This window comes from Callithrix jacchus, chromosome 1 (genome assembly GCF_049354715.1).
Source record: "Callithrix jacchus isolate 240 chromosome 1, calJac240_pri, whole genome shotgun sequence".
Classification (NCBI taxonomy): domain Eukaryota; kingdom Metazoa; phylum Chordata; class Mammalia; order Primates; family Cebidae; genus Callithrix; species Callithrix jacchus.
The window spans coordinates 55,099,885-55,124,157 of record NC_133502.1 but is presented as its reverse complement, the minus strand read 5'-3'; the positions used below and the strand labels follow the sequence as shown (position 1 = coordinate 55,124,157).

At 34.3% G+C, this 24,273-nt stretch overlaps 1 protein-coding gene across 11 annotated transcripts in view; it reads left to right on the top strand.

Annotated features, from left to right (window-relative positions):
- TDRD3 (tudor domain containing 3) overlaps window positions 1–24,273 on the top strand; it is a 328,644-nt gene that overhangs the window by 272,625 nt on the left and 31,746 nt on the right. For 10 of the 11 annotated variants that reach the window (XR_013526711.1, XR_013526719.1, XR_013526714.1 and 7 more), the window contains 2 exons: window positions 13,160–14,010; window positions 19,363–19,488. Coding sequence is in view for 8 of the 11 variants with exons in the window: in XM_078349825.1 (XP_078205951.1) it covers window positions 13,160–14,010; window positions 19,363–19,488 (977 nt within the window). In the remaining 3 variants the exon portion in view is untranslated. Of the gene's footprint in view, window positions 1–13,159; window positions 14,011–19,362; window positions 19,489–21,015; window positions 22,337–24,273 lie in introns of those variants that run through there. The other variant, XM_035296729.3, reaches the window with a different exon arrangement.

The following is a 24,273-nucleotide window of genomic DNA, read 5'->3' as shown; positions in this document are numbered from 1 at the left end:
TTAAACTCTCTTTGATGATGTTGTCATACACAGAAGGGATTTATGATAACACACATAAGTACAAATAGTTAGACAATGAAATGATACACACACATGCACACACACACACACACGAAAGATTATTGTGCTTGTAGTTATTTCTTATATTCTCTTGGTTCTGTCTTCCTGGTACAATGAAGATAACAGGATTGATGGAAAAGCTGTGTGTTGGTTGCCCTCAGGTATCTTTAGCAGGTGTCATTGTGTTACTTTCTCTTGTTGACTTGCTCGCACTACTTAAGTGCCAATATTCTTAGGTGAGCAGTATATTGTAAAACAAATAAAGAAACAGTTGAGGCAAGCTACTGAATTGTTTTTCAGCTCATTTTAAGGTAGTGTTTTTTTTCTTTTTTTGAGAGGGAGTCTTGCTCTGTTGCCCAGGCTGGAATGCAGTGGCCCAACCTCAGCTCACTGCAACCTCTGCCTCCAGGTTCAAGCAATTCTCCTGCCTCAGCCTCCCGAGTAGCTGGGGATTACAGGTGCCTACCACTGCCTGGGTAATTTTTGTATTTTTAGTAGAGACAGGGTTTCACCATGTTGGCCAGGCTGGTCTCGAACACCTGACCTTGTGATCCACCTGCGTTGGCCTCCCAAAGTGCTGGGATTATAGGCATGAGCCACCACACCTGTCCGATAGCATTCATTTTTAATTGGAGTTAAAGCTCAGAGTAAATTTTACTTTTGTAAAGTTGAATCTCCACTTTGGTGGAAAATTTGGTTAAATCTCCTATTCTAAAATTAACTCTTCATTGATGGGAGAAAATGTTGGACATTTTTCTAAGATAAATCTACAAAGGTTTTAGGATAATATATTCATAATGTTTAAATGTGTCATGGACAGCTAATGAAGAGAGTTAAGATCTTATTTATGTTCATATTACCAGCATCATTATTCGGCTCTGTTATAGACTCAAATTGACATTACAAAGAAGTAATTGTGATTCAGTGGTATGTATATTTAGGGTTTAAAAAGTTTGCTTTTCTAATATAGTTGCATAATCAAACCTTTCTTGCTGCTATATTTTGTATCAGCATAAGCTGTCTGAGGATTTTGTTTAATTTTAGTACCCCTAGAATTCAGAATTTAGCAGATGAAGCCTTGGCTTGAATGGACACATTGTTATGTCATATCAGATTCTGTACAATAATGTGTCAGACTGGTTGGAAAAAAATATATATTCTGATTTTTAAAAATTTCATCAGAATTGATTATCACATTTACTTTTCTTAGAAATTTTTCTCAGCATTAACTTTTTGTTGTTATATCTTTAAATTGGAATAAAACATAATTCTAGTTGACATTTCTATTAATATTCTGAAAAAAGTGAGGTTGGATTGCATTGTTTTCTGTTACCAAATGAAAAGGACAGGGTACTGGAGCAGATACATACAACTAATTCCACCACTAAACTTACAATTCTTACATATTAGTTGTATGTCTTTGGGCAAGATATAGAACTATTAACCTTAAATTTTTCATCAGGAAGTGGAGAAATAGTGACAGAACCTATTGTAGGACATAGGGTTGATGGGAAGATCAAATTTGGTAATGTATATAAAGTGCTAAGCACAGTGCTTGGCATCAGCAGCAGCAGCAGACGGAACCACATCCTCCACTCATCATGTATCATCTCCACCTCCACTGCCCTACTTCAGGCCTTCATCAGCCTTTCACTGTTTTTTTTTTGCAGAACTTTATCATCCCATTCTCCATATTGTGATCAGTGACCTTTCCACACACATACATTTGATCTCACTACCTGCTGGCTTAAAATGCTCCATTGACTCCTCTCACTGGCAGAATAAAATTCAGACTGTACTATATATATTTTTTTTATGGTGTTCCATTACTCTTTTTTCTGTAGATTTTGTGAAAATTAGTGTTTATATTGGTTAATAGAACTACATAATTTCAAATACAGCATAATATGTAGACATACATAATCTGCTTAGACATTAGCTGATATAAGGATTAATGGTTGATGGGTACTTCACATCAAGTTGCAGGTCTTTGATAGTTCATAGGTGTCTTTTTGGCTTTATTTTCTTTTATTCAAGTTTTAGGTCACTTTGGATAGTATGCCTTTTAGATTTACATCTTAAACTTAGAAGACTAAAGAATAGGGACCTTATAAAGGAAATGTAATATAATGGTAATAACTTAGTTGGAAAGGAAGGAAACTAGTTCAAGACAAGAGAGAATATGTATATATTAGACTAGATATTATTGTGAAAGATATCCTCAAGAAAGAATCATTCATGTATTGTCTATTATGTATATTTTTATCTAATTGTATCAAACAGCATTAATACATATTGATGGAAATCTATGGTAGAATGCCTGTTTGGAAACCAGGAATAAATGGTTGCTATGTGTATGGTAGTCATCAACTGCCAGTACAGCAGGAAGCAGAAGGAATGTGTAGCTATCTGCCCACAACCTATCACTTTCTTTCTATTCCTAGCCATCTGTACGGGCTTCCCAGCCCTTGACTTTTTCTTCCTATAAAGCTGATTCCTTTTTACCATTCCATTCTTTTTGAAGTGCAAATGTACCCTAAATTTCTAGATAGTACTTTAAGCTTAACTTGAATTGATTATTTTCAATTCTATTTGTGGACAACTTGTTACCTTTAATAGTTAATAGTCTATGCCAGAGCCACTTAGTGTCTAGTCAACAAACAAGTACAGATTAAGTGATGAAATTGAGAGTGTTTAGAAACCCCTTTAGCAGTTTGACAGTACCTAAACATTTGTTACTGCATTTTACAAAAGCAACAGTTAGAAGCTGATTGGAAATTAAAACCAGAACCAGCAACTAAAACAAAAACCCTGGTCTTTCACTACAGTAAGTTTAAAATGTTCTGGTTTAGGTTGTTAGGACATTGCAGTCTCTGGATTTACCTGCATTCTGACAGCCTGACACTTCAGAGTAACAAGGCCAGGCAGTTATTTTAAGATGGTAGGCACAGCACCAGGTGGGAAGTCAAAATATACTACAGTGCTGCCTCCTCTTAGCCATGCAGTGAGGCAGCAAAGCTTCATGGAGAGGCTGCCTCCAGTCTTCAGTTCTAGTCTTTAAATGTTCTCAGCCTTGGCTGTGGACCTGTGTGGTATGTGAATCTCATATAATTCTGGTACTGGCTGTTGAGCCCCTCACAAGCTGTGCATCTGGAGGCTCTACATCTCCAGAGACGCTGTCCCCACTGTGCCTTTTCTGTATTCCTGGTCCACAGGATCTGTGAGCATAATAAAGTGAATGTTCTTTTATGCCACTAAGTTTTTGTAGTGGTTTGTTACATAATGGATGTACTGGGGGAAAAAAAATCTCTAAAAATTGGCCTCATCTAGAATTGTGATTTAAAAAAAACTGGTAAGTGAAAAGAAAAACTTTGTGCTGTCATTGGTGTGTTGCTTTTTAAGTCACTATAGTATTTCAACTTTGTAAATACATTTAAAAAGGTAGTTAATAACTTCAATGTCATATTTAATTGCCTAGATATGTGTCATTTCTAGGCTACATCTTTTATGAGCCTTAAATTATGCTTAATGCATTATATACATGGATGTTTTCTTAGGCTAATATTGTATCCAGCACTAAGCTACAAACATCTCCAGACTTTACTAAGAGCCAAACCCAAAGGACCTAATTTTTCAGAATTAGGCTCTATAAAATATCATGAAAAGAGGCTGTGTAGGTTCTGTGAGTTCCTTTTAGCCCACAGTTTTATTGAAATATTATTAGTGGCGTTCTTAAATTTGAATGATCCTAATATAGTCTGCTCTGAATTTTTGAAATATTAGATGTTGTATCTAATATACTTGATCATTAATGAACTGAAGAAGTTTCTTCTGTTGTAGAGTTTGCATATTCAATCTACATTGTTTTGAATCAATTTGTTTAATGTATTTGCATATGATCATATCATTACTTTTTTTGATACTTGGATCTGTAGAAGATGGATATAGCTTTTCTCAGAATACTAGAACACAGGAGCCTCTTTTTTATTTTTGCCATTATTTTCTTCCCCCTCAATTAATTGTCTATTCACTTAAATATTTATTAACCATAAAATAAAATAATAAGTGTCATTTATTGAGCATCTGCTATGTGCCAGGCACTATGCTGGGTGCTTTGCCTTCTATTAATTCATTTTATCATCTGCAAATGAAAAATATATATTATTTCCATTTGACAGATGAAATAGATTGTACATTAGTATTTTAACTAAAGCAAAAATAACATAAAGCTGTTATTTCTACATGGTTTTTGACCCACAGATCTAGTGCCTCGTGTATAAATACCTGTTTATCAACAAGAAAGTGTTATCTGACTTTACCCAAGTAGGTAAATTACTTAAACACATGTATTTTCATTTAGTGAATCGATTTGTCCACTAGTGCTTTTTTAACCCTGGCAGAAAAATATTTTTATAGTAATCCTAATCTGAGTTTCATGATGAAATACTGAAAATAACTCATGGTTATTAGCGATTTAATGCTAGTAGTATAATGGAAGCTTTGTTGAGGTTTAAGAGGGAGGTTAATAGTGAGGTCTGGAATCTACTCAGTTAATCCCAGCTCTACTCTGTGCTAGTTGTGTGACCTAGTCAAGCCTCTTCAGCTTCCTTATCTGTGAAATGGGGGTGTTATAACTGCACCCCGAGGTAAGCTTATTTGGTTTTTTAATTATGTGAGAAATTTTACTAAACTAGAATTTTTTTTCTTTTTTGTATTTGTAAGGACTAGCTTGGGCTTTACATGGGGCTAAACAGGGCAATCTTTGCAGTTGTATTGTTGGTGTATGTTGCAGTGTTTCTCAGAATCTCATGATTTGTTCATTTATAACAGCAATAGTCTTCTGCTTTATGCTAATTTTTTAAAATTGGCTTATTTTCTGATTTTTTCTTTAAAGGGTCTTTGACACACCAAAAAATTAATTCTTTGAACATTGAGCATCATAAATATGTTTATTTTGAGCTTAGTCTTCCGTATAACATGTGTCATATCTATAAAGATTTTAATGAGAACAGTAAAATAACTGTATATATTTGAATAATTATGCAAATTATAATTGAAAGAAAAATTCCATGCCAGATTAAAACTAATGTTAATTCTTGTAATAATTTTTTCTGAGATTTGGTGTTTTTATTTAGCATGATAGACATCAACTTTATGATACTGGAATATACAGTAATTTTTCCTTTGAAATTAGTAATTAATGTTATGACTTTACTTAGAATTTAAGCAGGTTTCTAGCCCAGGATCTTTGTATGTGTTGTTCTCTCCTCTTGGATGACTCTTCCTTACTTTCATCATATTTCTTCTCATCAGGGCTCACCTAAATACCATTTCTTCAGAGAAGTTTTACCTGTGTATTGGTGTACCCTGTACTCCTCCTAGATTTTTCATAAGTCTGTTTCTTTCTTTCATACATTTTATTATAGCTTTAAGCAACATTATTTGTTCTTTTTACCTATTTATTTGTTGTCTGCCTCTGCCTATTGTAACTAAGCTTCATAGGATAGAAGGAAATGGGTCTTACCTACTACTTTCATACAGAGTGACTAGGAGAGTGTTGATGACACCACCAGCAGTCGATGCTTGGTAACTGTGATGAGTAACTAAGTAAAGAAAAGAGTTAAGTAGCATCATCCCAATTTTACAAGGTCACACACAGCTGCTCAGTGGCAGGACTGGAATTTAATTCTAGTAGTCTAATTCCAAACACCTTATATGACCCAGGAGAAAGCAGTTTTATATATTTTTTCAAACTCAATCATTACCATAATCCTGTGATAAGAATCATTTCTTACATTTTACAAATGAGGAAACTGGGGTTCTAGTGACTTTGTCAAAGGTGCATTACTACAGAACTGGAGAAGCAGTTTATTTGGTCTCAAGCTCAGTGTTCTCTAGTGCAAATCAGGGATGGCTTTTATAAGCTTATTTTTGTGTGTGTGTTGTGCAGTCTTTTTCTGTGATCATTTGAACTCAGTCTAAATCTACCTTAGTGTGCTTCGATGCAAACTTCTCTTAAAGAAGGAAAAATAGAGGAGTGCATTTTCTATTTCAATCTTGCACCCTTAGTAAGCCCAGGTGATGGTGTTAAACAGGTAGCGATTTGAACTTGGAGGCTTATTTCATTCCTAGTGCTTTCAGTAATTCTTTCAGCAAATATTTACTGAGTGCCACCTATTTGCCTGATTCTCTAGTAGCTAAGTACTGGAGAAAACAATGCTGAGTAAGACTCAGACCCTACTCTCAATGTGATAACTATGTACAAATATTTAAAGCAGGCTTAAAAAAAATGTAATACTGAAATGAATGAGATCCTGCACTTAATAAACTGGAAAGATACCCATGAGATAGTGTTCATTGAAAAACTGAATTGTAGCCCATGAGATGTAGCATGAGTCTTTTTTGTTGTCGTTAAAGAAGGTGTATGAATTATATAAAAATGGATAACCTCTGAAACAGAATAATGACTACATCTGGAAGTGGGATTGTATAGGCAAAAGGTGGAACTTTCTTCTATATAGTTTTCTATTGATAGGATCAAGAGTAATTTTTTTTTTTACTTTTTAAATATTTCTTAGTGATTTTAATATAGAAAAAAATTAAAGGATGTAGAGAAGATTTTTATATGGAGAACGTTTATAGATATACTATATTTTAAGTGAAAAACAGTACTAGAGTCTGATTTTGATTTTCTGATGTATCTAAATTTTTTCTGTAATATGACTTTTATAATATAATAAATAAATTTTTATTAAAGCAGTTTTCCTGCCCTGTTTCCATTAAGAATCAAATAAAAAAACTAAAGCTAGGTAAAGATTCTAACTAAAAATGGGAATTGGTGGTAGTGGGAATGTGTAAATAGGGAAGCACCTTATTTTCTGATTTTTGGTTTTTCCTAATGTGTCATCAGTTGACTTTATTTGCTTAATTTTAATGCTAATAATAACAGCTAACATTTATTGGGTACTTATTAAAGCCAGATACTCTTCTAGTACTTTACATATGCTAAGTTAATCCTCTGAGGCATCCTCTATTATTACCCCCATCTTAAAAATAAGACTCAGAAAAGTTAAATATTTTGCCTAAGGTTACAGAACTACTGAGTGGCATACTTAATGATAAAAACCTATGTTGTCTCTCTTATGCTATCTCTAAGTGCCAGTTTGTGAGCTCTAAATACCAGTTCAATTTTCAATAGAGGTTTAGGTTTTTCTGCATTAATGGAAAGAGATTATTAATTTTAGGTCAGGATTCTGGCAGTCCTAGTGTCCATGTATTTTTCAGCCCCATCAGGGATTGTGAAAGAGCCTTAGTGATTTCTACATCTCACCAGAAATGAACAGATACAAGTGATAAGCTAACATGTTGGTTACATTCTGGTTTATTTTTTTTCTGGGTGGGCAGCTTGGCACAATGGAAAAAACATGGGTTTTCGCTTCAGTTAGATTTCAGTTTAATTCTGACTTCAGCATTTTCTAGCACAAGCCTTTAGTTGAGGCACTTTACTTTGCTTCTTCACTTGGAAAATAAAGGTGATAATACAGCCCTTATTTAGGGTGGTTGTACGACATGAAAGGATGTAGGCAAAAGACCTTAAACATAGAGTCTGGCATATAGTAACATCTTAACAAATATTAAGGCATTTATTCAGGCTGGTGTCTCAGAATAAAATGAGGATTAGTTTGGAAAACATATTTGACCTGGTTTTCTACTATAAAATGCAGGTGTAACTGCTGCTAGAGAAGTGAATATTCTGTGAAACTATTAGTATTTTAAGATGCCTGATTGATTTAGTGTATCCTTATATACAGACTCAAATGATTTGTGACAATTAATAAGTTTATTATTAATTATTCTTGCATTTCAAATCATAGTGATATAAAATGTTATAGTTAATTATCTTGCAAACATTCATTTTGAAAATCATAATCTGGCAATAATGGGAATGTTTTCTCTCAAATCATACTAAATTCATGTCACATTCTTTGATTAGTTTTCTCATAGGAGCTTTCCCCACCTTGATTGTTTGATCTTTTAGATCTTTGAGGTGTTTTCACAGTTTTGTCTATTTTGTAATACATTTTTCTTTTTGTTTTTTTGAGATGGAGTCTTGCTCTGTTGCCCAGGCTGGAATGCAGTGGTGCCATTTCTGTTCACTGCAGCCTTCGCCTCCCAGGGTCAAGCAATTCTCCTGCCTCAGCCTCCTGAATAGTTGGCACTACAGGCGTGCACCACCATGCCCAGCTAATTTTGTATTTTTAATAGAGACGAGGTTTTATCATGTTGGTCAGGCTAGTCTCAAACTCCTGATCTCAAGTGATCCACCTACCTTGGCCTCCCAAAGTGCTGGGATTACAGGCGTGAGGCACTGTGCCGGGCCCGTAATACATTTTTCTATCACTTTTTTGCCAATCTTTTATATTTTCTGCTTTTTAATGTTAAATGTTACTCATTTCTACTTGTGCTTTTGTTTTCAACCTTTCCTTTGGGGCAATTTAAAAAAAATGTGATGCATTTTAGCCTGCTGCCTGTATGGAAGAATATCTTAGTATATTTATTAGAGTGATTATAGACTTGACCTGTGCTGCACATTTGGTATCTAATGTAGTTTAGAGTCATGATGCCACCTCAAAAAGGGTAGAGGAGAACAATCAGATTCTGACTGGGTAACCAAGGAGCTGTCTTCGCAATTGATTTGGAGTATATTCCTTAGTTTATTTAAAATTGCTGAGCATGTTGGCTCACGGTAATCCCAACACTTAGGGAGGCCGAGCTGGGCAGATCACTTGAGGTCAGGAGTTCGAGACCAGCCTGGCCAACATGGTGATACCCCGTCTCTACTAAAAATACAATTAGCTAGGCGTAGTGGCCTGCACCTGTAATCACAGCTACTTGGAAGGCTGAGGCAGAGAATCGCTTGAACCTGCGCAACGAGCCAAGATCTCTCCACTGCACTCCAGCCTGGGTGACAGAGTGAGATTCCATCTCAAAAAAAAAAAAAAAAAAAGGAAAAAATATTGCCTCTCCCACAATTTAGTAATTGAGTATATTTGTTATGTGTTTCATAGATAAGCCCAGTTTGAAAACACTTACTTTATATATGACTTTATGATTTAACTAACCTAAAATGTACTGGGCTTAAGGAAATCCAAGAATGATTGGATGATGAATCCAAGACTGATTAGGAATCCAAGATGACTTCTTAGCTGTTATTTCATTTTGAATGAAATGGATATATATGAAAACTAACTTATTTTGAAAACACAATTTACGGCCGGGAACAGTGGCTCACACCTGTAATCCCAGCACTTTGGGAGGCTGAGGTGGGTGGATCATGAGGTCAGGAGTTCGGGACCAGCCTGGCCAACATGGTAATACCCCGTCTCTACTAAAAATACAAAAATTACCTGGGCGTGGTGGTGGGTGCCTATAATCCCAGCTACTTGGGAGGCAGAGGCAAGAGAATCACTTGAGCCCCCGGGGGAGGCAGAAGTTACAGTGAGCCAAGATCATGCCACTGCACTCCAGCCTGGGCGACAACAAGTTTCCATCTCAAAAAAAAAACAAAAAAACAAAAAAAACTTTTTTTTTTTGAGACGGGGTCTCGCTCTGTCATCCAGGCTAGAGTGTAGTGGTGCCATCTCGACTCACTGCAGCCTCCACCTCCCAGGTTCAAGCAGTTCTCCCCTTCAGCCTCTCAAGTAACTGGAATTACAGGGCCACTCCACCAAGACTGACTAATTTTTGCGTTTTTAGTAGAGTTGGGGTTTCACCATGTTGACCAGGATGGTCTCGAACTTCTGACCTCAGGTGATCCACCGCCTCGGCCTCCCAAAGTGCTGGGATTATGGGGGTGAGCCACCATGCCTGGCCAGGAATTCTTATTTTTAAAAAATAATTTTATTTATAAATTTTACTCTTACTATATTATCTCAGCATAGTAATGGAAATGAGGTATGTTCATTATTAACAAAATTACTTCTTTTATTCTATAGTCTAATGTATATCATCATTAATTCAGTAACTGAAAATAATATCTTAAGTTCTAAATGGAATGATTTTTCCTCTTTACTATCAGAAGTTTCCTAGGCTTGTTTATTTGTTAAATAATAAGCTGTTAGGGAATTTGTCATTCTCTTTTCTGAGATAGTACTTTTGATACAAGACTGCTTGAGTACATAAATGAAAGTGTTAAATGTTAGTAAAAACAATAATAAAAAAAAAATCAGAAGTTCTTTAAGTAATTTGCATCCGGAACAAAATGAAGACATTTTACATTTTCCTATTAATATAGTTCTCCAGGATAGTTCCTTAGATCCATAGTACCCCTTAATTCTGTTTTTTTTCTTAGCATGGTACATCTTCTTTCATCTCTTCACTTTTAAACTATATGTGTGTAGGGAAATACCCCTTAATTCTAAATTGTAGATTAGGAAATTTTTCATATTTTCCTTTTAGAAGAATTGAAATCAAATTCTGCCACACCTGCCAAGCCTGATTGAACTTTCATTCTTTGTACATCGTTATTCAGCCTTCATCTGTAGTCCAGGATACTTATTACTTTCGTGTATCTTAATTTTTTCTGTACCTCCTGATTATCAAAGATATTGGTGGCCCTAACTGGAATAATTTAAGAAAAGTTGATCCCTAAACAGTTACTTATTTAATGTACTATACAAGGACCTTACTTTACCTCTCTCTGATAAGCCTCATAACACCTGTATCATAAAACGACCTAGGGGTCTATTGATAATGTATATAAAGTACTAGTGTGGGCTAACTGAACCTAGCAGATAATCAACCAGTCAACAGGAGGCAACTGCTGCTTTTATTTTCCAATAATGTCTGGGAAAAAAGCCAATACATGCCTTCTGCTGAAAGCACTTGTTTATGTCCTGATTATGGTCACCACTGTTCTTCCCAGAGTCTTTACTCCTGGACAGTAAACAATGCCAGCAGAAACTTAAAGTGACCATTTTTCTTCTCTCTAAAGAAAAATTCAATATTGACTACATTTGTTAAAATATGACATTTACGTTAAGTTTATAAGGCAGATATTCTTGGGGGAAAGTGTTTTTATTTTTATTTTTTTTAAGAAATCTCTTATGGCCTTGGCTAATTTTTGAAATCTTGTATCTTAGGAAAATCTTTATTCTTTGTCATGATTAAGGGGTGGTTTAACTGGATTAATTTTTTTCCTTAGAAAATCTCCTAAAATGTTAAAGATACTTAAACCCTTTTGGCTTCTAGCTTCCATTGGTTCTGTTGAGAAGGGGTTTTTTGGACCATTTGAGTCTCTCTTTTTTTTTTTTTTTTTTGAGACAGAGTTTTTTGCTCTGTCACCCAGGCTGGAGTGCAGTGGCATGGTCTCATCTCACTGCAACCTCCGCCTCCCGGGTTCAAGTGATTATCCTGCCTCAGCTTCCAGAGTAGCTGGGATTACAGGTGTGCACCACCACACCCAGCTAATTTTTGTATTTTTAGTAGGGACAAGGTTTCACCACATTGCCTAGGCTGGTCTCAAACTCCTGGCCTCAAGTGATATACTCACCTCAGCCTCCCAAAGTGCTGGGATTACAGGTGCAAGCTACCATGCCTGGCCTGACCACTTGTGTCTTGATCTTTAATTGGTTACCTGTTTTGTCACTCAGTAACCTTTAAACCTTTATTCCTGTTGTTTTAAACAATTTACCAGATACCTTTTGGCCTCCAGTGGCTGTTTGGAAATGTTTGGGGACAGTTTTGATAGTCAGAGTGCCTGGGGATGCTAGGGGCATTTTGTATCTGTAGGCCAAAGAAGTTAATTTTCTTGCAGTTAATTTCCTTACATCTTTGGAAACAATCTCACCCAAGATATCAGTAGAGGCTCTCTTTGGAAATGTTGTGACCCTGGGGAAATATAAGAATAATTACAGCTGCGTGTTGATTATGATATATGACAACAGAAACAAGACATATGCACCAAAGATCAATGAATATATTTGGTTATAATGTTATAGACATGCAATGTGAAATGATGGAGGAAGAAAGTATAAATTACACTGTACAAATTGAATCAATAAAAATCACTGTGAAATTCAGCCATTAAAATTTTTCTATATATGTTTATCATGTCACTGCTTGTACATTATATGCACTATTATGCTTAGTAATGTTTTGACACCTTTTCAGTATTTCCACTTTTGACACTTTTTTCTGTATTTCCAAATAATACCTACTCTTACTTAATTACTTTAACAGATCTAGAAAATTAACTCTTACTCTTTTTTAGTAGTAGGATATCTGTTTGTAACATAAACACTTAGCAATTCCAGATCCAGAAGGATTTGAAAAGGAACATGTTTGCAAAGGCTAGAACATGATTGATAATAGCTCTATATTTCTAAATTAGAGTGGCATTCAGAAAGAGATGAACAGGGTTGTACTTGTGCAGTTTCATAGTAGTTTTTGAGTTGGCAATTTGTAGTTCTATTTCATTAATTTTGTTTGTTTGTTTGTTTTTGTGACTGAGTCTCTCTATGTTACTCAGGCTGGAGTGCAGTGCGGGATCTTGGCTTATTGCAACCTCTGCCTACTGGGTTCAAGTGATTGTCCTGCCTCAGCCTCCTGAGTAGCTGGAACTACAGGTGCATGCCACCACACCTGGCTAATTTTTTAGTAGAGTCATGGTTTCACCAAGTTGACCAGGATGGTCTCAGTCTCCTGACCTCTGGTGATCCGCCCACCTCGGCCTCCCAAAGTTCTGGGATTACAGGCGTGAGCCACCACACCCGACCTCATTAATGTTTTAGGAAATTATTTACCAGAATAGCATATGTAGGCAGCTGTATTATAAGAATTTGGATTATCCATCACTTTTCTGTGGTCCATTTTACTGCTTTACTTTATTAATATTGCTGACTAAGAAAACTGTACATTAAAAATACAGGACTCCAAGGAGGCAGAGAAGGAGTAAGATAATAAGGAAGGAAAATTGACAAAGATTTTAAAATAGTAGTGTGATAATTTTGTATTAACAGAATAATTTGAAGCATTTAAAAATAATTATTAATGCAGAGTCTTCATGTTAATGTGCATATGGTATACTTTTACCTTTCAGAACCTAAATCACAGCCACAGCAGCTTCATCAGGGACAATACAGATCATCAAATACTGAGCAAAATGGAATAAAAGATACTAATCAACTGAGATTTCTTCCTCGAAATGATACCAGGCAGCCAAGAAATGAAAAACCACCTCGTTTTCAAAGAGACTCCCAAAATTCAAAGTCAGTTTTAGAAGGCAGTGGATTACCTAGAAATAGAGATTCTGAAAGACCAGGTACTTCTTCAGCATCTGAAGTATGGGCCGAAGACAGAATCAAATGTGATAGACCATATTCTAGATATGACAGAACTAAAGATACTTCGTATCCTTTACGTTCTCAGCATAGTGATGGTGCTTTTAAAAAAAGAGATAACTCTATGCAAAGCAGATCAGGAAAAGGTCCCTCCTATGCAGATGCAAAAGAAAATCCACGTCCTCAAGAATCTATAGATTATAATAATCAAAAACGTGGAAAAAGAGAAAACCAAACATCTAATCCTGATCATTTTTATGACAGGAGATCACGAACAATAAATAATGAAGCTTTCAGTGGTCAAAAAATTGAAAAACATTTTAATGTAAATACTGATTATCAGAATCCAGTTCGAAGTAATAGTTTCATCGGTGTTCCAAATGGAGAGGTAGAAATGCCGCTGAAAGGAAGACGAATAGGACCTATTAAGCCAGCAGGACCTATCACAGCTATATCCTATGATGATAAAATGTTTTATAATAGTGGTCCCAAAAGAAGATCTGGGCCAATTAAGCCAGAAAAAATACTAGAATCATCTATTCCTATGGAGTATGCAAAAATGTGGAAACCTGGAGATGAATGTTTTGCACTTTATTGGGAAGACAACAAGGTATGGATACTTTAAAGATATTATACACTAATATTACTAAATGTAACATTCTAGTGGGACTTTATAGAAGCCATCACTTTGGAACTATGAGGTTTTTTTCTACAATTATACTTATTTAAAATCTTCGGACAGATTTATAGCTATATAAAGGATAAACAAAATATTTAATATTTTTATGGATGCTTAGGGACAATCTGTTCCATAACATTTGGTTAAGTTAGGTATGGTTTTAGTTTACATGCCAGAAAACTATTGTAAAAGTAATTATGTGAAGTTGAACTTTATTTTACTTATCATCAGCTTAATTATGCATGTTTGCTTTTCACTCTAGTAAAATTACACTGATTCACATGGAAGAAAATCAGTTGAGTGGCACAAAATGAAATTTTGCAGATTTTCAATTAAAAAAAATTAGACATTCAGCCTACTTTAAAAAAAGTTAATATATAAGTTAATTATTTATCTTATAATAATTTAAAAATTATTAAACCATTAAATATCAAGTGTAAAAATTATTAAACCAATCTTTAGTTCTATATTATGTGCTGGCTAAAAGGGAAAGAGAAAAATTGTAGGGGAAAGAAGGAAGGAAAGATACAAGATGAGGATTTGAGTAAGAGCCTGGCCGAGAGATAGAAGACCAGCACAGTGAGAACAGGAAAGGGAAAAGGACAGAGGGTACATCACAGAGAACGGGCCTTTGCACACTTTTTCCCTTCCGTACAATGTGCTCTTCTGTCAGCTACTCTTCTCATCCTCGAGGGCTTGGCTCAAACATCACCTCCTAGAAGAAGCCTTCGTTGACCTGCCCCATCTTCCTACGTACATTATTCTCTTAATCAATGCCTTAACTTTTTAAAATTTGTCACAATTTTTAAATATTTTTGGGTTTGGTTCTTGAATTGGTATCTGTTTGCACTACCATGATATTAAGTTCTTTGAAGTCTGTACTGTGTCTGGTTTTCCTCTGTAGTCTTGCTCCTTTTACAGTATATGGATTTCATAATTATTTGTTAACTCTGTTAATTAGCTAATTCTGGAGGGGGCACTTATATATGAGAAAAAAGGATGGCGAGGGGATGGAGGTAATAGCAAGGTAATTAAACCATATGTAAGGGAGTTATAGAGTGAATGTCGGGGTGGATGTGAGAAGCAACTCAAAGAGGAAAAATATTCAAAATAAGTATTTTATAGGTTGCAGTTGATATGGTAAGGATATGCCTATAAGAGTGTGTAGCCAAAGGGAATAATGTAAGTAAAAGTAACTGAAGATTTCAAGGAACTGAAATTCATACTAGGGATTTGGGTGGATCCTTTCATAAGGATGCAATGGAATATGGGGTCATGAACCAGGCCTTCTTGTGTTCATTAAATAATGAGGTATAGGCAGAGTATTAGGTGTTGCCTGATGATAGAACAAAGGAGGATACAGCTAGATGGCATATATTTTTAAGGTTTTTGTGTGACTAGAATGATAATTATTTAGAAACAGCATCTCTGTCACATCTTTACTTAAAGCTGGAAGGAAGGGAGGAGACAGGACTGTGTGTCTTGTCTTTTTCTCTGGAAAAGCAAAAGCCTTCCCAGGAATACCAGCAGATTTGGAACTATTTCACATAGCCATTCTCTGGCTATTAGGAAGGTTGAAAAGCAGATGTAGGTGGTCTTCACTAACCAGATTCTTATTCTTCCAACTCAGACCACTTACTTTCTGAAATTCAGGAACTATTTGATTTGAGTAGTAGGAGATTCATTATTTAGCTATTTGTCTTTCATGATGGAAGCAAGAAAAAGTAAAGTAGTTGGAAATCAGTGTTTATTGAGCCAATAGTAGCTGCCTTAGAAAGAACAGTCACTGTGTCAGATGCTTCTGTGAAAGGTTAAGATGAGGACGGAAAAATGTTTTCTATCTTAGATAACATGGGGTTATTGGTGACCTTGACAAGAATAGAAGTAAGAGATTGGGATTCACATTCAAAATGTTTGAAAGGCTTGTTAAGTGACTCAGGCTTTCCATTGAAATCATACAAGGATCATGCCCTGAGTAGTAAGTGCAAAATTAAAACAGACAACCCTTACAAAGTCAAAAGCAACTCTCTGCAGGATCAGGGATATCTTCTTATATTCTCTCTGCCAGTTGAAAATACAATTCTGTTACTGGGAAAAATGACATCTTCTAGAACCTTTCCAGTATTTCATCTGCACAGTGTTTATTAGCATCCTACAAAAAGGTATGAGCCATGGTAAATAAAACAGAATGAATCAATGAATATGAATGATTATCAAAAATAAAATAGAGTAGGCCTACAGATAATTGGATTGAGCAGAGTTCTTTAACAAATATTAATTGAGTATTCAACAAATCATAATTGAGTAGCTGCTAGGTGCTAGGTAATTGAGGTATATTAGATAGTTATGGCTATGCTATACCAAAAGGCCTCCAAATACCTGATATGATTATTAAAGGTCTAATGTTAATTGTAATTGTCTAAAAACATCAATAATACTGTGTATCAGTAATGGCTGTGGTCAAAAAATAAATTTAAAAAATCAAAATAGTAAAGATACTGCCTTTGCTGAATAAGTTCAAAATGTCATGTACCATCCAAAAAACAGCATCTAACAATTCAGTGCCCAACAAAACAGTACCCAACATGTGTTGAGTGATTAGAATATTCTTAGAGTAACTAAATGATCTTCTAAGGTGGCTACTTTGATTCAAATTAGATGTGTACTTTCAGTTGTGGTAAGGAACTATGGACTCCAACTAGGTTACACCACCCTTAAGCATTGGGAAAATGGAATTAATTATCTTCTGAAATCACTAATTGAAGAGGTAGCTTTTAAATGTCTTGTCAAGAATGGACAACTTTCCAGTTTTTTTTTTTTTTGTTTTTTTAAGGCAGAGACCAGGGTAGAGATTTAAGAAAAGGAATTGACTTAACTATCATTACGATACCATAATCTTCTTAATTGCATTGTAATGATATTTTGGAGATAATCAATTAGTATATATATTGTTTAAAAAATTTCCTCACAATATCTTGCCTTCTTTCTAACTTCATTTCTGTAGGAGAATTTGGGAATTTCAGAGAAGTTCTTCTTCCTCTAAACTGCTAAACTAGTTCAGCTATTTTTCTCCTCAACTGGAATATTACAACCTCCATATTGGTTTCCTTGCCTAAACTTTATTCCTTTTAAATTTGTTATCAGTATTTCCGTCACTGTGATCCTGGTCTTAGACCATGCCATATTTTCTAGTTAAAGTCTTTCACTTATAGAATAAATACAGATTTTAGCATTTTTATTGTGTTTATGTACCAATAAACCCATCATAAGTTGAAAATACTGTAAGTCAAAAATAAACATATCTTAGTCATGCTAAGTTATAGCATGATTCAGTGTTGTTTAATTTACCTGAACCAGCATAATTTGACTCAGAACAATTAATAGAACACAAAAGTGTGAGGCTAAGAAAAGAAGAGGGGAGAGATAGAAAGGTATAACAAGAACTCTAAGATGAAGAAAATTGCAGCATCTCTAAACTTGCTAACATTCAGACCTGGAAAGGCAATGCCATGGATTCACTTAATACCTTTGTAAAATTAAATATGCTAGTTAAAAACCAACTCTTTTGAGAGTAACTCATTCTTTAGAAGGTTGTGAAAAATATGAATTTTTGTTGCCTTTAGCATTTTCTAACTCCGGTGAACCTCTTAAGAGATACTATTATTGGCTGGGTGCAGAGGCTCACATCTGTAATCCCAGCACTTTAGAAGGCAGAGGCAGGCGGATCACCTGAGGTCAGGAGTTCGAGAGCAGTCTAGCCAACATGGTAAAACCTTGTCTTTACCAAAAATACAAAAATTAGCCGGGTGTGGTAGCACGCACCTGTAATCCCAGCTACTTGGGAGGCTGAGGCAGGAGACTCATTGGAACCCAGGAGGCAGAGGTTGCAGTGAGCTGAGATTGTATCACTGCACTCCAATCTGGGCGTCAGAGCAAGACTTCTTTAAAAAAAAAAGAGAGAGAGAGATACAATTAGAGTAGATAGTGTTATACTATAGTAAAGCATTCTAGTACCCTGGCTTGAAGAAAACATTCTTTAAGAACAATTTGGTTTTTGTTTCCATTTCACATTTACTAAGCAACATTCAGACCTATCATGTGGCTCCTGAATGGGATGATCTGTATTGAAGGATTACTCCAATCAGATGACTTATTCCCAGTTAATTTAACAAATAAATTTTAAAATTGTGGTTATAGGCCAGACACAGTGGCTCATGCCTCTAATTCTAGCACTTTGGGAGGCCGAGTAGAGAGGGTCACTTGAGGCCAAGAGTTTGAGACCAGCTTGGGCAACCTAGCAAGACCCTGTCTTTATGAAAAATTTTAAAAATTAGCCAGACATGGTTTTGTGCACCTATAATCCCAGCTAATTGGGAGGCTGCAGCAAGAGGACAGCTTGAGCCCAGGAGTTTGAGGTTACAGTGAGCTATGATAACACCACTGTATTCCAGCCTGGGCAACAGAGGAAGAACTTGTCTCTAGAAATAAATGTAAATAAATAAGTAGATAAAATTATAGTTATAAAGTGAATCAGTTCCTTGTGAGTTTGTTAATATGCATCAGTTATTAGAGCCCATAACACTAAGTAACTTAATAAGTTTCTGGACTTGCAATGTCTTTAATCTTACAAATAATGGATCTAAGTGACTTAGATCCATTATTTGTAAAATTAACTTCTTACCTGACATCCAGCCACTTGTGATGACTTCATTCCAGCCACTTGTGTTGACTAAATCAACGAGCCTTCTTTTTCGCCATTTTTTAGTCATGTATTTCTGTTTTTGAACAAATTATAGTTATATATTCTGATTAGTATATAAGAATTGTTGGCCAGGTGCAGTGACCCATACCTTTTATCCCAGTACTGTGGGAGGCCAAGGCAGGCGGATCACTTGAGCTCAGAAGTTTGAGATCAGGCTAGGCAACATGATGAAACCCCCATCTCTACAAAAAATACCAAAAAATTAGCCAGGTGTGGTGGCTGTCACCTGTAGTCACAGCTCCTCAGGAGGTTGAAATGGGAGGATCACTTGGGCTGGAGAGGTGGAAGTTGCAGTGAGCCGAGGTCTTGCCACTGCACAACAGCCTGGGCAACAGAGCAAGACCCTGTCTCAAAAAGAAATAAAAAATGTCTTACTAATGTTAGTCAAAGTGTTCCAAAGGTAAGTTTTCCTTTGAAGAATATTACATATTGGAACACTTTAAGAATTTATATTTCCCTTAAATATTGCCTTTTATAGACAATACCAACTGTCATATTTCAAACTTCTTTTGCCTCCTCAGTTTTACAGGGCAGAAGTTGAAGCTCTTCATTCTTCAGGTATGACAGCAGTTGTTAAATTCATTGACTACGGAAACTATGAAGAGGTGCTACTGAGCAATATCAAGCCCATTCAGACAGAGGCATGGGTACGTGATACATATTCTGTACAAAGGCATAAGTTATTTTGAAGAAAATATATAGCTCTAAAGAATTAGTCATAGCCATACAAAATTTGCAAGTAGAATAATATTTTGAATTTACTTATAACTGGCTAATCCTAAAGTAAGATTTTAGTTTAATGCCTACACTGAACCATAATAAAAATGAATGCATTGGAATTACTTTTCCTGTATAATGCTTTGTTGTATTATGCTTTGGAAATAGGTGCCCTCATTTACATGTTTGCCAAAAATATGTACATGTGAAATGGGTTTTTATACATATTTTGTTTCTTTCAAATTTGCTACTTTGAATTTTACTAAATTATGTCCAGCAGCTGTCAAATTCAAATCTCTGTTGGATATGCATATATCATTTTAGTTACAGGTAAAATTAAGAAAAAAAATTTAAGTTCTACATGATTTTACTGCATATATATTGACGTATATATGTACAGATTAACTGTAAATTATCTATTTGCTAGTTATTGGATTAGTTTTGTTGCCAAGTATTATATCAAAGCTATGTGATAACTTTGATGATGTAACTTAGAACTTACTGGCCTCATGGAGTCCATTTTATGAAGAATGTATGTGATTTTATATAGATTGATTCTTACATTTAGGCAAAAACAGAAATACAAGACATATTAAAATTAGCTCTGTGAAGTTTTTGTTAGTTCTTTCATTTCTTTAATTTGTGAGTAGCTGTTAATAAATTTATCATTATAAGCCAATATCAACAAATATGTTGATATTTTCCTAAAATAGCAAAATATTCTAGAAAATTATCATCCAGACAGTAGGCTTCATCATTGAAGGATACATTGTTTTCTCATGAGCTGCTTTTAGTTTTGGTCTTCTAAAATTTTTCTGTCATATCTTCAGTGGTACCCTTTCTCCACCTTCCAAAAAGAGAAATAAAACAGCAAGAAAAAAAAACAAATAGCAGTAATAATGTTTTGGGCCATGGATCTTTATTTTTTTGCCTTTTTGTTCTAGAGAAATTATTATTTTCTAGATAATTTATTATTTCATATTTTACAACATAAGATTACTAATGGCTCTTCTGTTTAATTAAGAGATCTTTCCTTAACTCTTATTCTCTAAACCTTAATTACTTTTTGCCTAAAAATCTCAAATCATCGATATCTAATTTACATCTTTCTTTTCTTGGAGAAACTTGATGCAACTATATTTTTACTCTTTTGGTTCTCAGATGATGGCTATTTTTATTCTGTCTTTTCTATTAATACACACATTTTAATCTACTTTTGATAACAAAAGTAATCATTTATTGAAGCTGTATTTCTGGAATTTGAGTCCTGGTTTGCTATTTATTATGTTCCCAGTTGGTTTTAGCCATAGCAGTCAAAGATTCAAAATACAATTCTTATGTTATTTACTTCCTACATTTTAGAAAATTTAATAAGAGGTTAATTTTATTCTTCTCTCCCTAAAGAAAAATTTAGTTTTCTTACGTGGTTTCTTCTCTCCTTCCTTTTGCTGTTTCAGGGTGGCCATAGCTGAGGAGCACCTTTCCTTTTCCTCACTGTAGCTTTTCTATTCAGAGGTGTTTGGTCATGAAGTGATCATTTTCTTTCTACAGTCAGTAGAAAATCTTTTTCTATTTCTCCCTTAATAGTCCTCATGACTTTATTCTTGATTTTAGGTTTGTATAAGCTTAGCTGGACAATAAATTTATCAGGTGTTGCAGCTTATTTAAGGATTCTGTTCTAAACTATAGCAATACTTTCATATTCTTCCTAGTTATTTGTGAATATTTATGCTTTACTGTGTCATTTTTTAAATTGTGTCATTTTTTAACCTATTTTCCTTTTCTGCAGTCAATTTAAAAATCTTTTATAAAATATTTGAAGTATTTTACAGAAAGAAGCAGAATAGAATCACTAAATCTTTTGCAGATTCTGATATTTCTTTTCTCCTACTTTTATAATCAAGTGATTGTTGATGTTTATGAATTTGCATAAATTACTATAGCAAACATTTCTGAATCATGCACATCATGATCAGCCTTTCTTCCTTATCTGCATAAATAATTAACTTAGTTGAGAGGACTATCTCCTTGAAATATAGAGGCCACCAGCTTAACATATCTTGACCTATTTCCATTTAAAAAAATATTTATGTGCATATAGACTTAAAAAAACCCTGAAGAAATATAGTCTGTGTTGTCGTCAGTACATATAATGTAGAGTTAGTGTAGAATTCTCTTAGCCTCTGATAGTATTGAAAGTATTAATGTTGGAGTCTTAGAGTGCTGTTTTAAAATTTTGGTAACTGGAAACTGTAACAAGTTTTAGGTTAATCAAAAATGTACAAAATTATCAAAAAACAAAACATTCACTGTACCAATAAGAAGCTAACTGTAATTGATAAGTCATACTAGAAAAAATAAAGGGCTACAAAGCTGCGGGGAAGTGGTTAGAGGCCTTAGCACAATTACACTATGGATTGTGGAATTTTTAATTTTTTAACTTGTGCACTATATATGCACACTACATTTTTTTAATTGTGAAATGATATTGTATCTTTTATTAAGATTTATGTTTGTTATTGCCACAAGATTTTGGAAAACTTGTTTTCCTAGATATAGCAGTGAACATTTAGTGAAGATTTTTTTAAACTAGGTTGCAGAAAAACAGTCAAAACACCCTGCATATAAGCCAAAAGCCTTTGCCGAAAATTAGTTGCTTGTATTGTCTTTTAAAAGTATAAGCATAAATCATTAAATAAAAAGCATGATATATTAAGTGACTCACTAAGTTAATAGCTTGTATGAAAAATTAAAATAAAAATCAAGTTAATACTTCAAGTGTTAATGTTTTTCTCATGAAATTTGGAAATTATTTGCCTTAAATTTGTCAGTAGGCCAAATATTTATTTCTCCTTTTCGTGTGACTATATATTTTCACTTCCAGAACGTACTCACTTGGGGAGTATATTTTACAGGGCCAAAATGTGTGTTTGGATTATGATTAAATACTTGATTTTCTTCAAAATAATTCATTTAACTTTTGTTATCATCCCTAATTTATTTATTCTAGCTAGATTTCACCTGTTTTTCTTTTTTTTTTTTTTTTTTTTTTGGCTATCTTAAGATACTGTATCTTAATTTGATGTCTTTATTGTAGTGAACTTTAGTTATCACACATAATATGAGATTCACAGCTCATTATTAACTGGATAAGTACTCCAATTTATTTATTTATTTTTTAAAATGAGTTCTTTGAACTTTATAGGATTTTTCTTATTTTAGTAAAGTAAATGAAACATTATGGAGTCTCATGTTTTACTAGTAGAATTATATATGGAAAAAAACAGATTATTTTCTATTTCCTACCACTGAGTGAGAAAACATTCGGGGCAAAAAAATACCTGCTACTTGTGTTTCCCACAGGCCCTTTCCAAATTGGTTCCTTTAAACTCTAAAAGTAATTCCAGGAAACCAGTAAAAAGATGCCACAGGCAATTTGGAAGCTTGTAAAATACCCTGGTGCTGCTGATGAGGCAAACTTTTTGCGTTGTTGCTTTTGAATTGCTCTCCTAAACCTGGAAAACCACTGTTGGGTCCTGATTTTCCAAATATATTCATGACCTGAATTATATTGAGACTTTTATATCCTAAGAAATGTTTTAGAATGTGCTGATATCTAATCTTTTCAAAAGTTCATAGTATCTGCTTCTTGGTGTCAGAAAACGATCATTGTTCAGCTATGATTCCAACTAGAAAAAGGCGATTGTGTAGATAATTTGTTAGTTCTAAGACTGTAACATACAGTACACTTCATCTTGGGCAGTAATTCTGGAAAGTGATAGGCAATTTGTTACTGTTTTGTAGGTGATCATCCCATCTTAAGTGTTTTTCTGGACAATACTAATTTATTCAACAAATATTCATTATATATCTAGTACATATCTTAGGTGTCTGGCACTGTTCTATGTGAGGGTAGGTATAAGTCTATAAAACACAAAAATCCCTGCTGTCTGCGCAAAGATAAGAAAGTCATAGTTTTTAGGATGTGAAACAAACTGAAATATCTAAGTAGGGCCTGAATTCTTACTTCCTGAAGCTTTAAACAAAATACTAGTAGAATAAATCTCATTTACTGAAATAAGGTAACATTTATGCATTTGGAATACATTTATGAATAAATGCTCTGTCTGTCTATGTCAGCAGGTTTTATATCTCCAGCAAAGTGAAGTTTCAATTTAAATAATTACAGATTATTATTCCATATTAGTTTAAAAATAAAATTAATGTGGAAGAAGAAAACATAAAGAATTTTATCTCTTTAGAGAGTTCTTATCTATATATTTTATCTATTTAAAAGGTAAAATTTGTTTTTAGGAAGGTTTGGGTTCTGTTTTTTTATGATAATTATATATATATTTTCATGCTGGCATACTTTAAAATGAAGAGCTATCAATCTCAAGTTTTAGTTTTGAAGTAACTTGCTATGCAAATTATTTTATAATGTAACCCTGGGAAGCATATTTGAAAGTTACCTTTTCAAATTCAAATAATATGAATACAAAACTATAAATTATTCCAAAAAAGGATAATTTTTATAAAAGGCATTGACCTCAAAGGAAGATAAGAATTATGTGGCAGTGAGGTTTTGCCAATTAATGTTTAGTAAACAGTATAAGCACCTATGTGATCATAGTCCAGAAGGTTTTTCTATTTTACTGATAAGTTCCTAAGTTAGCGATTATAATTTTTCATTCTTACTGGTTAAGGTCATTGAA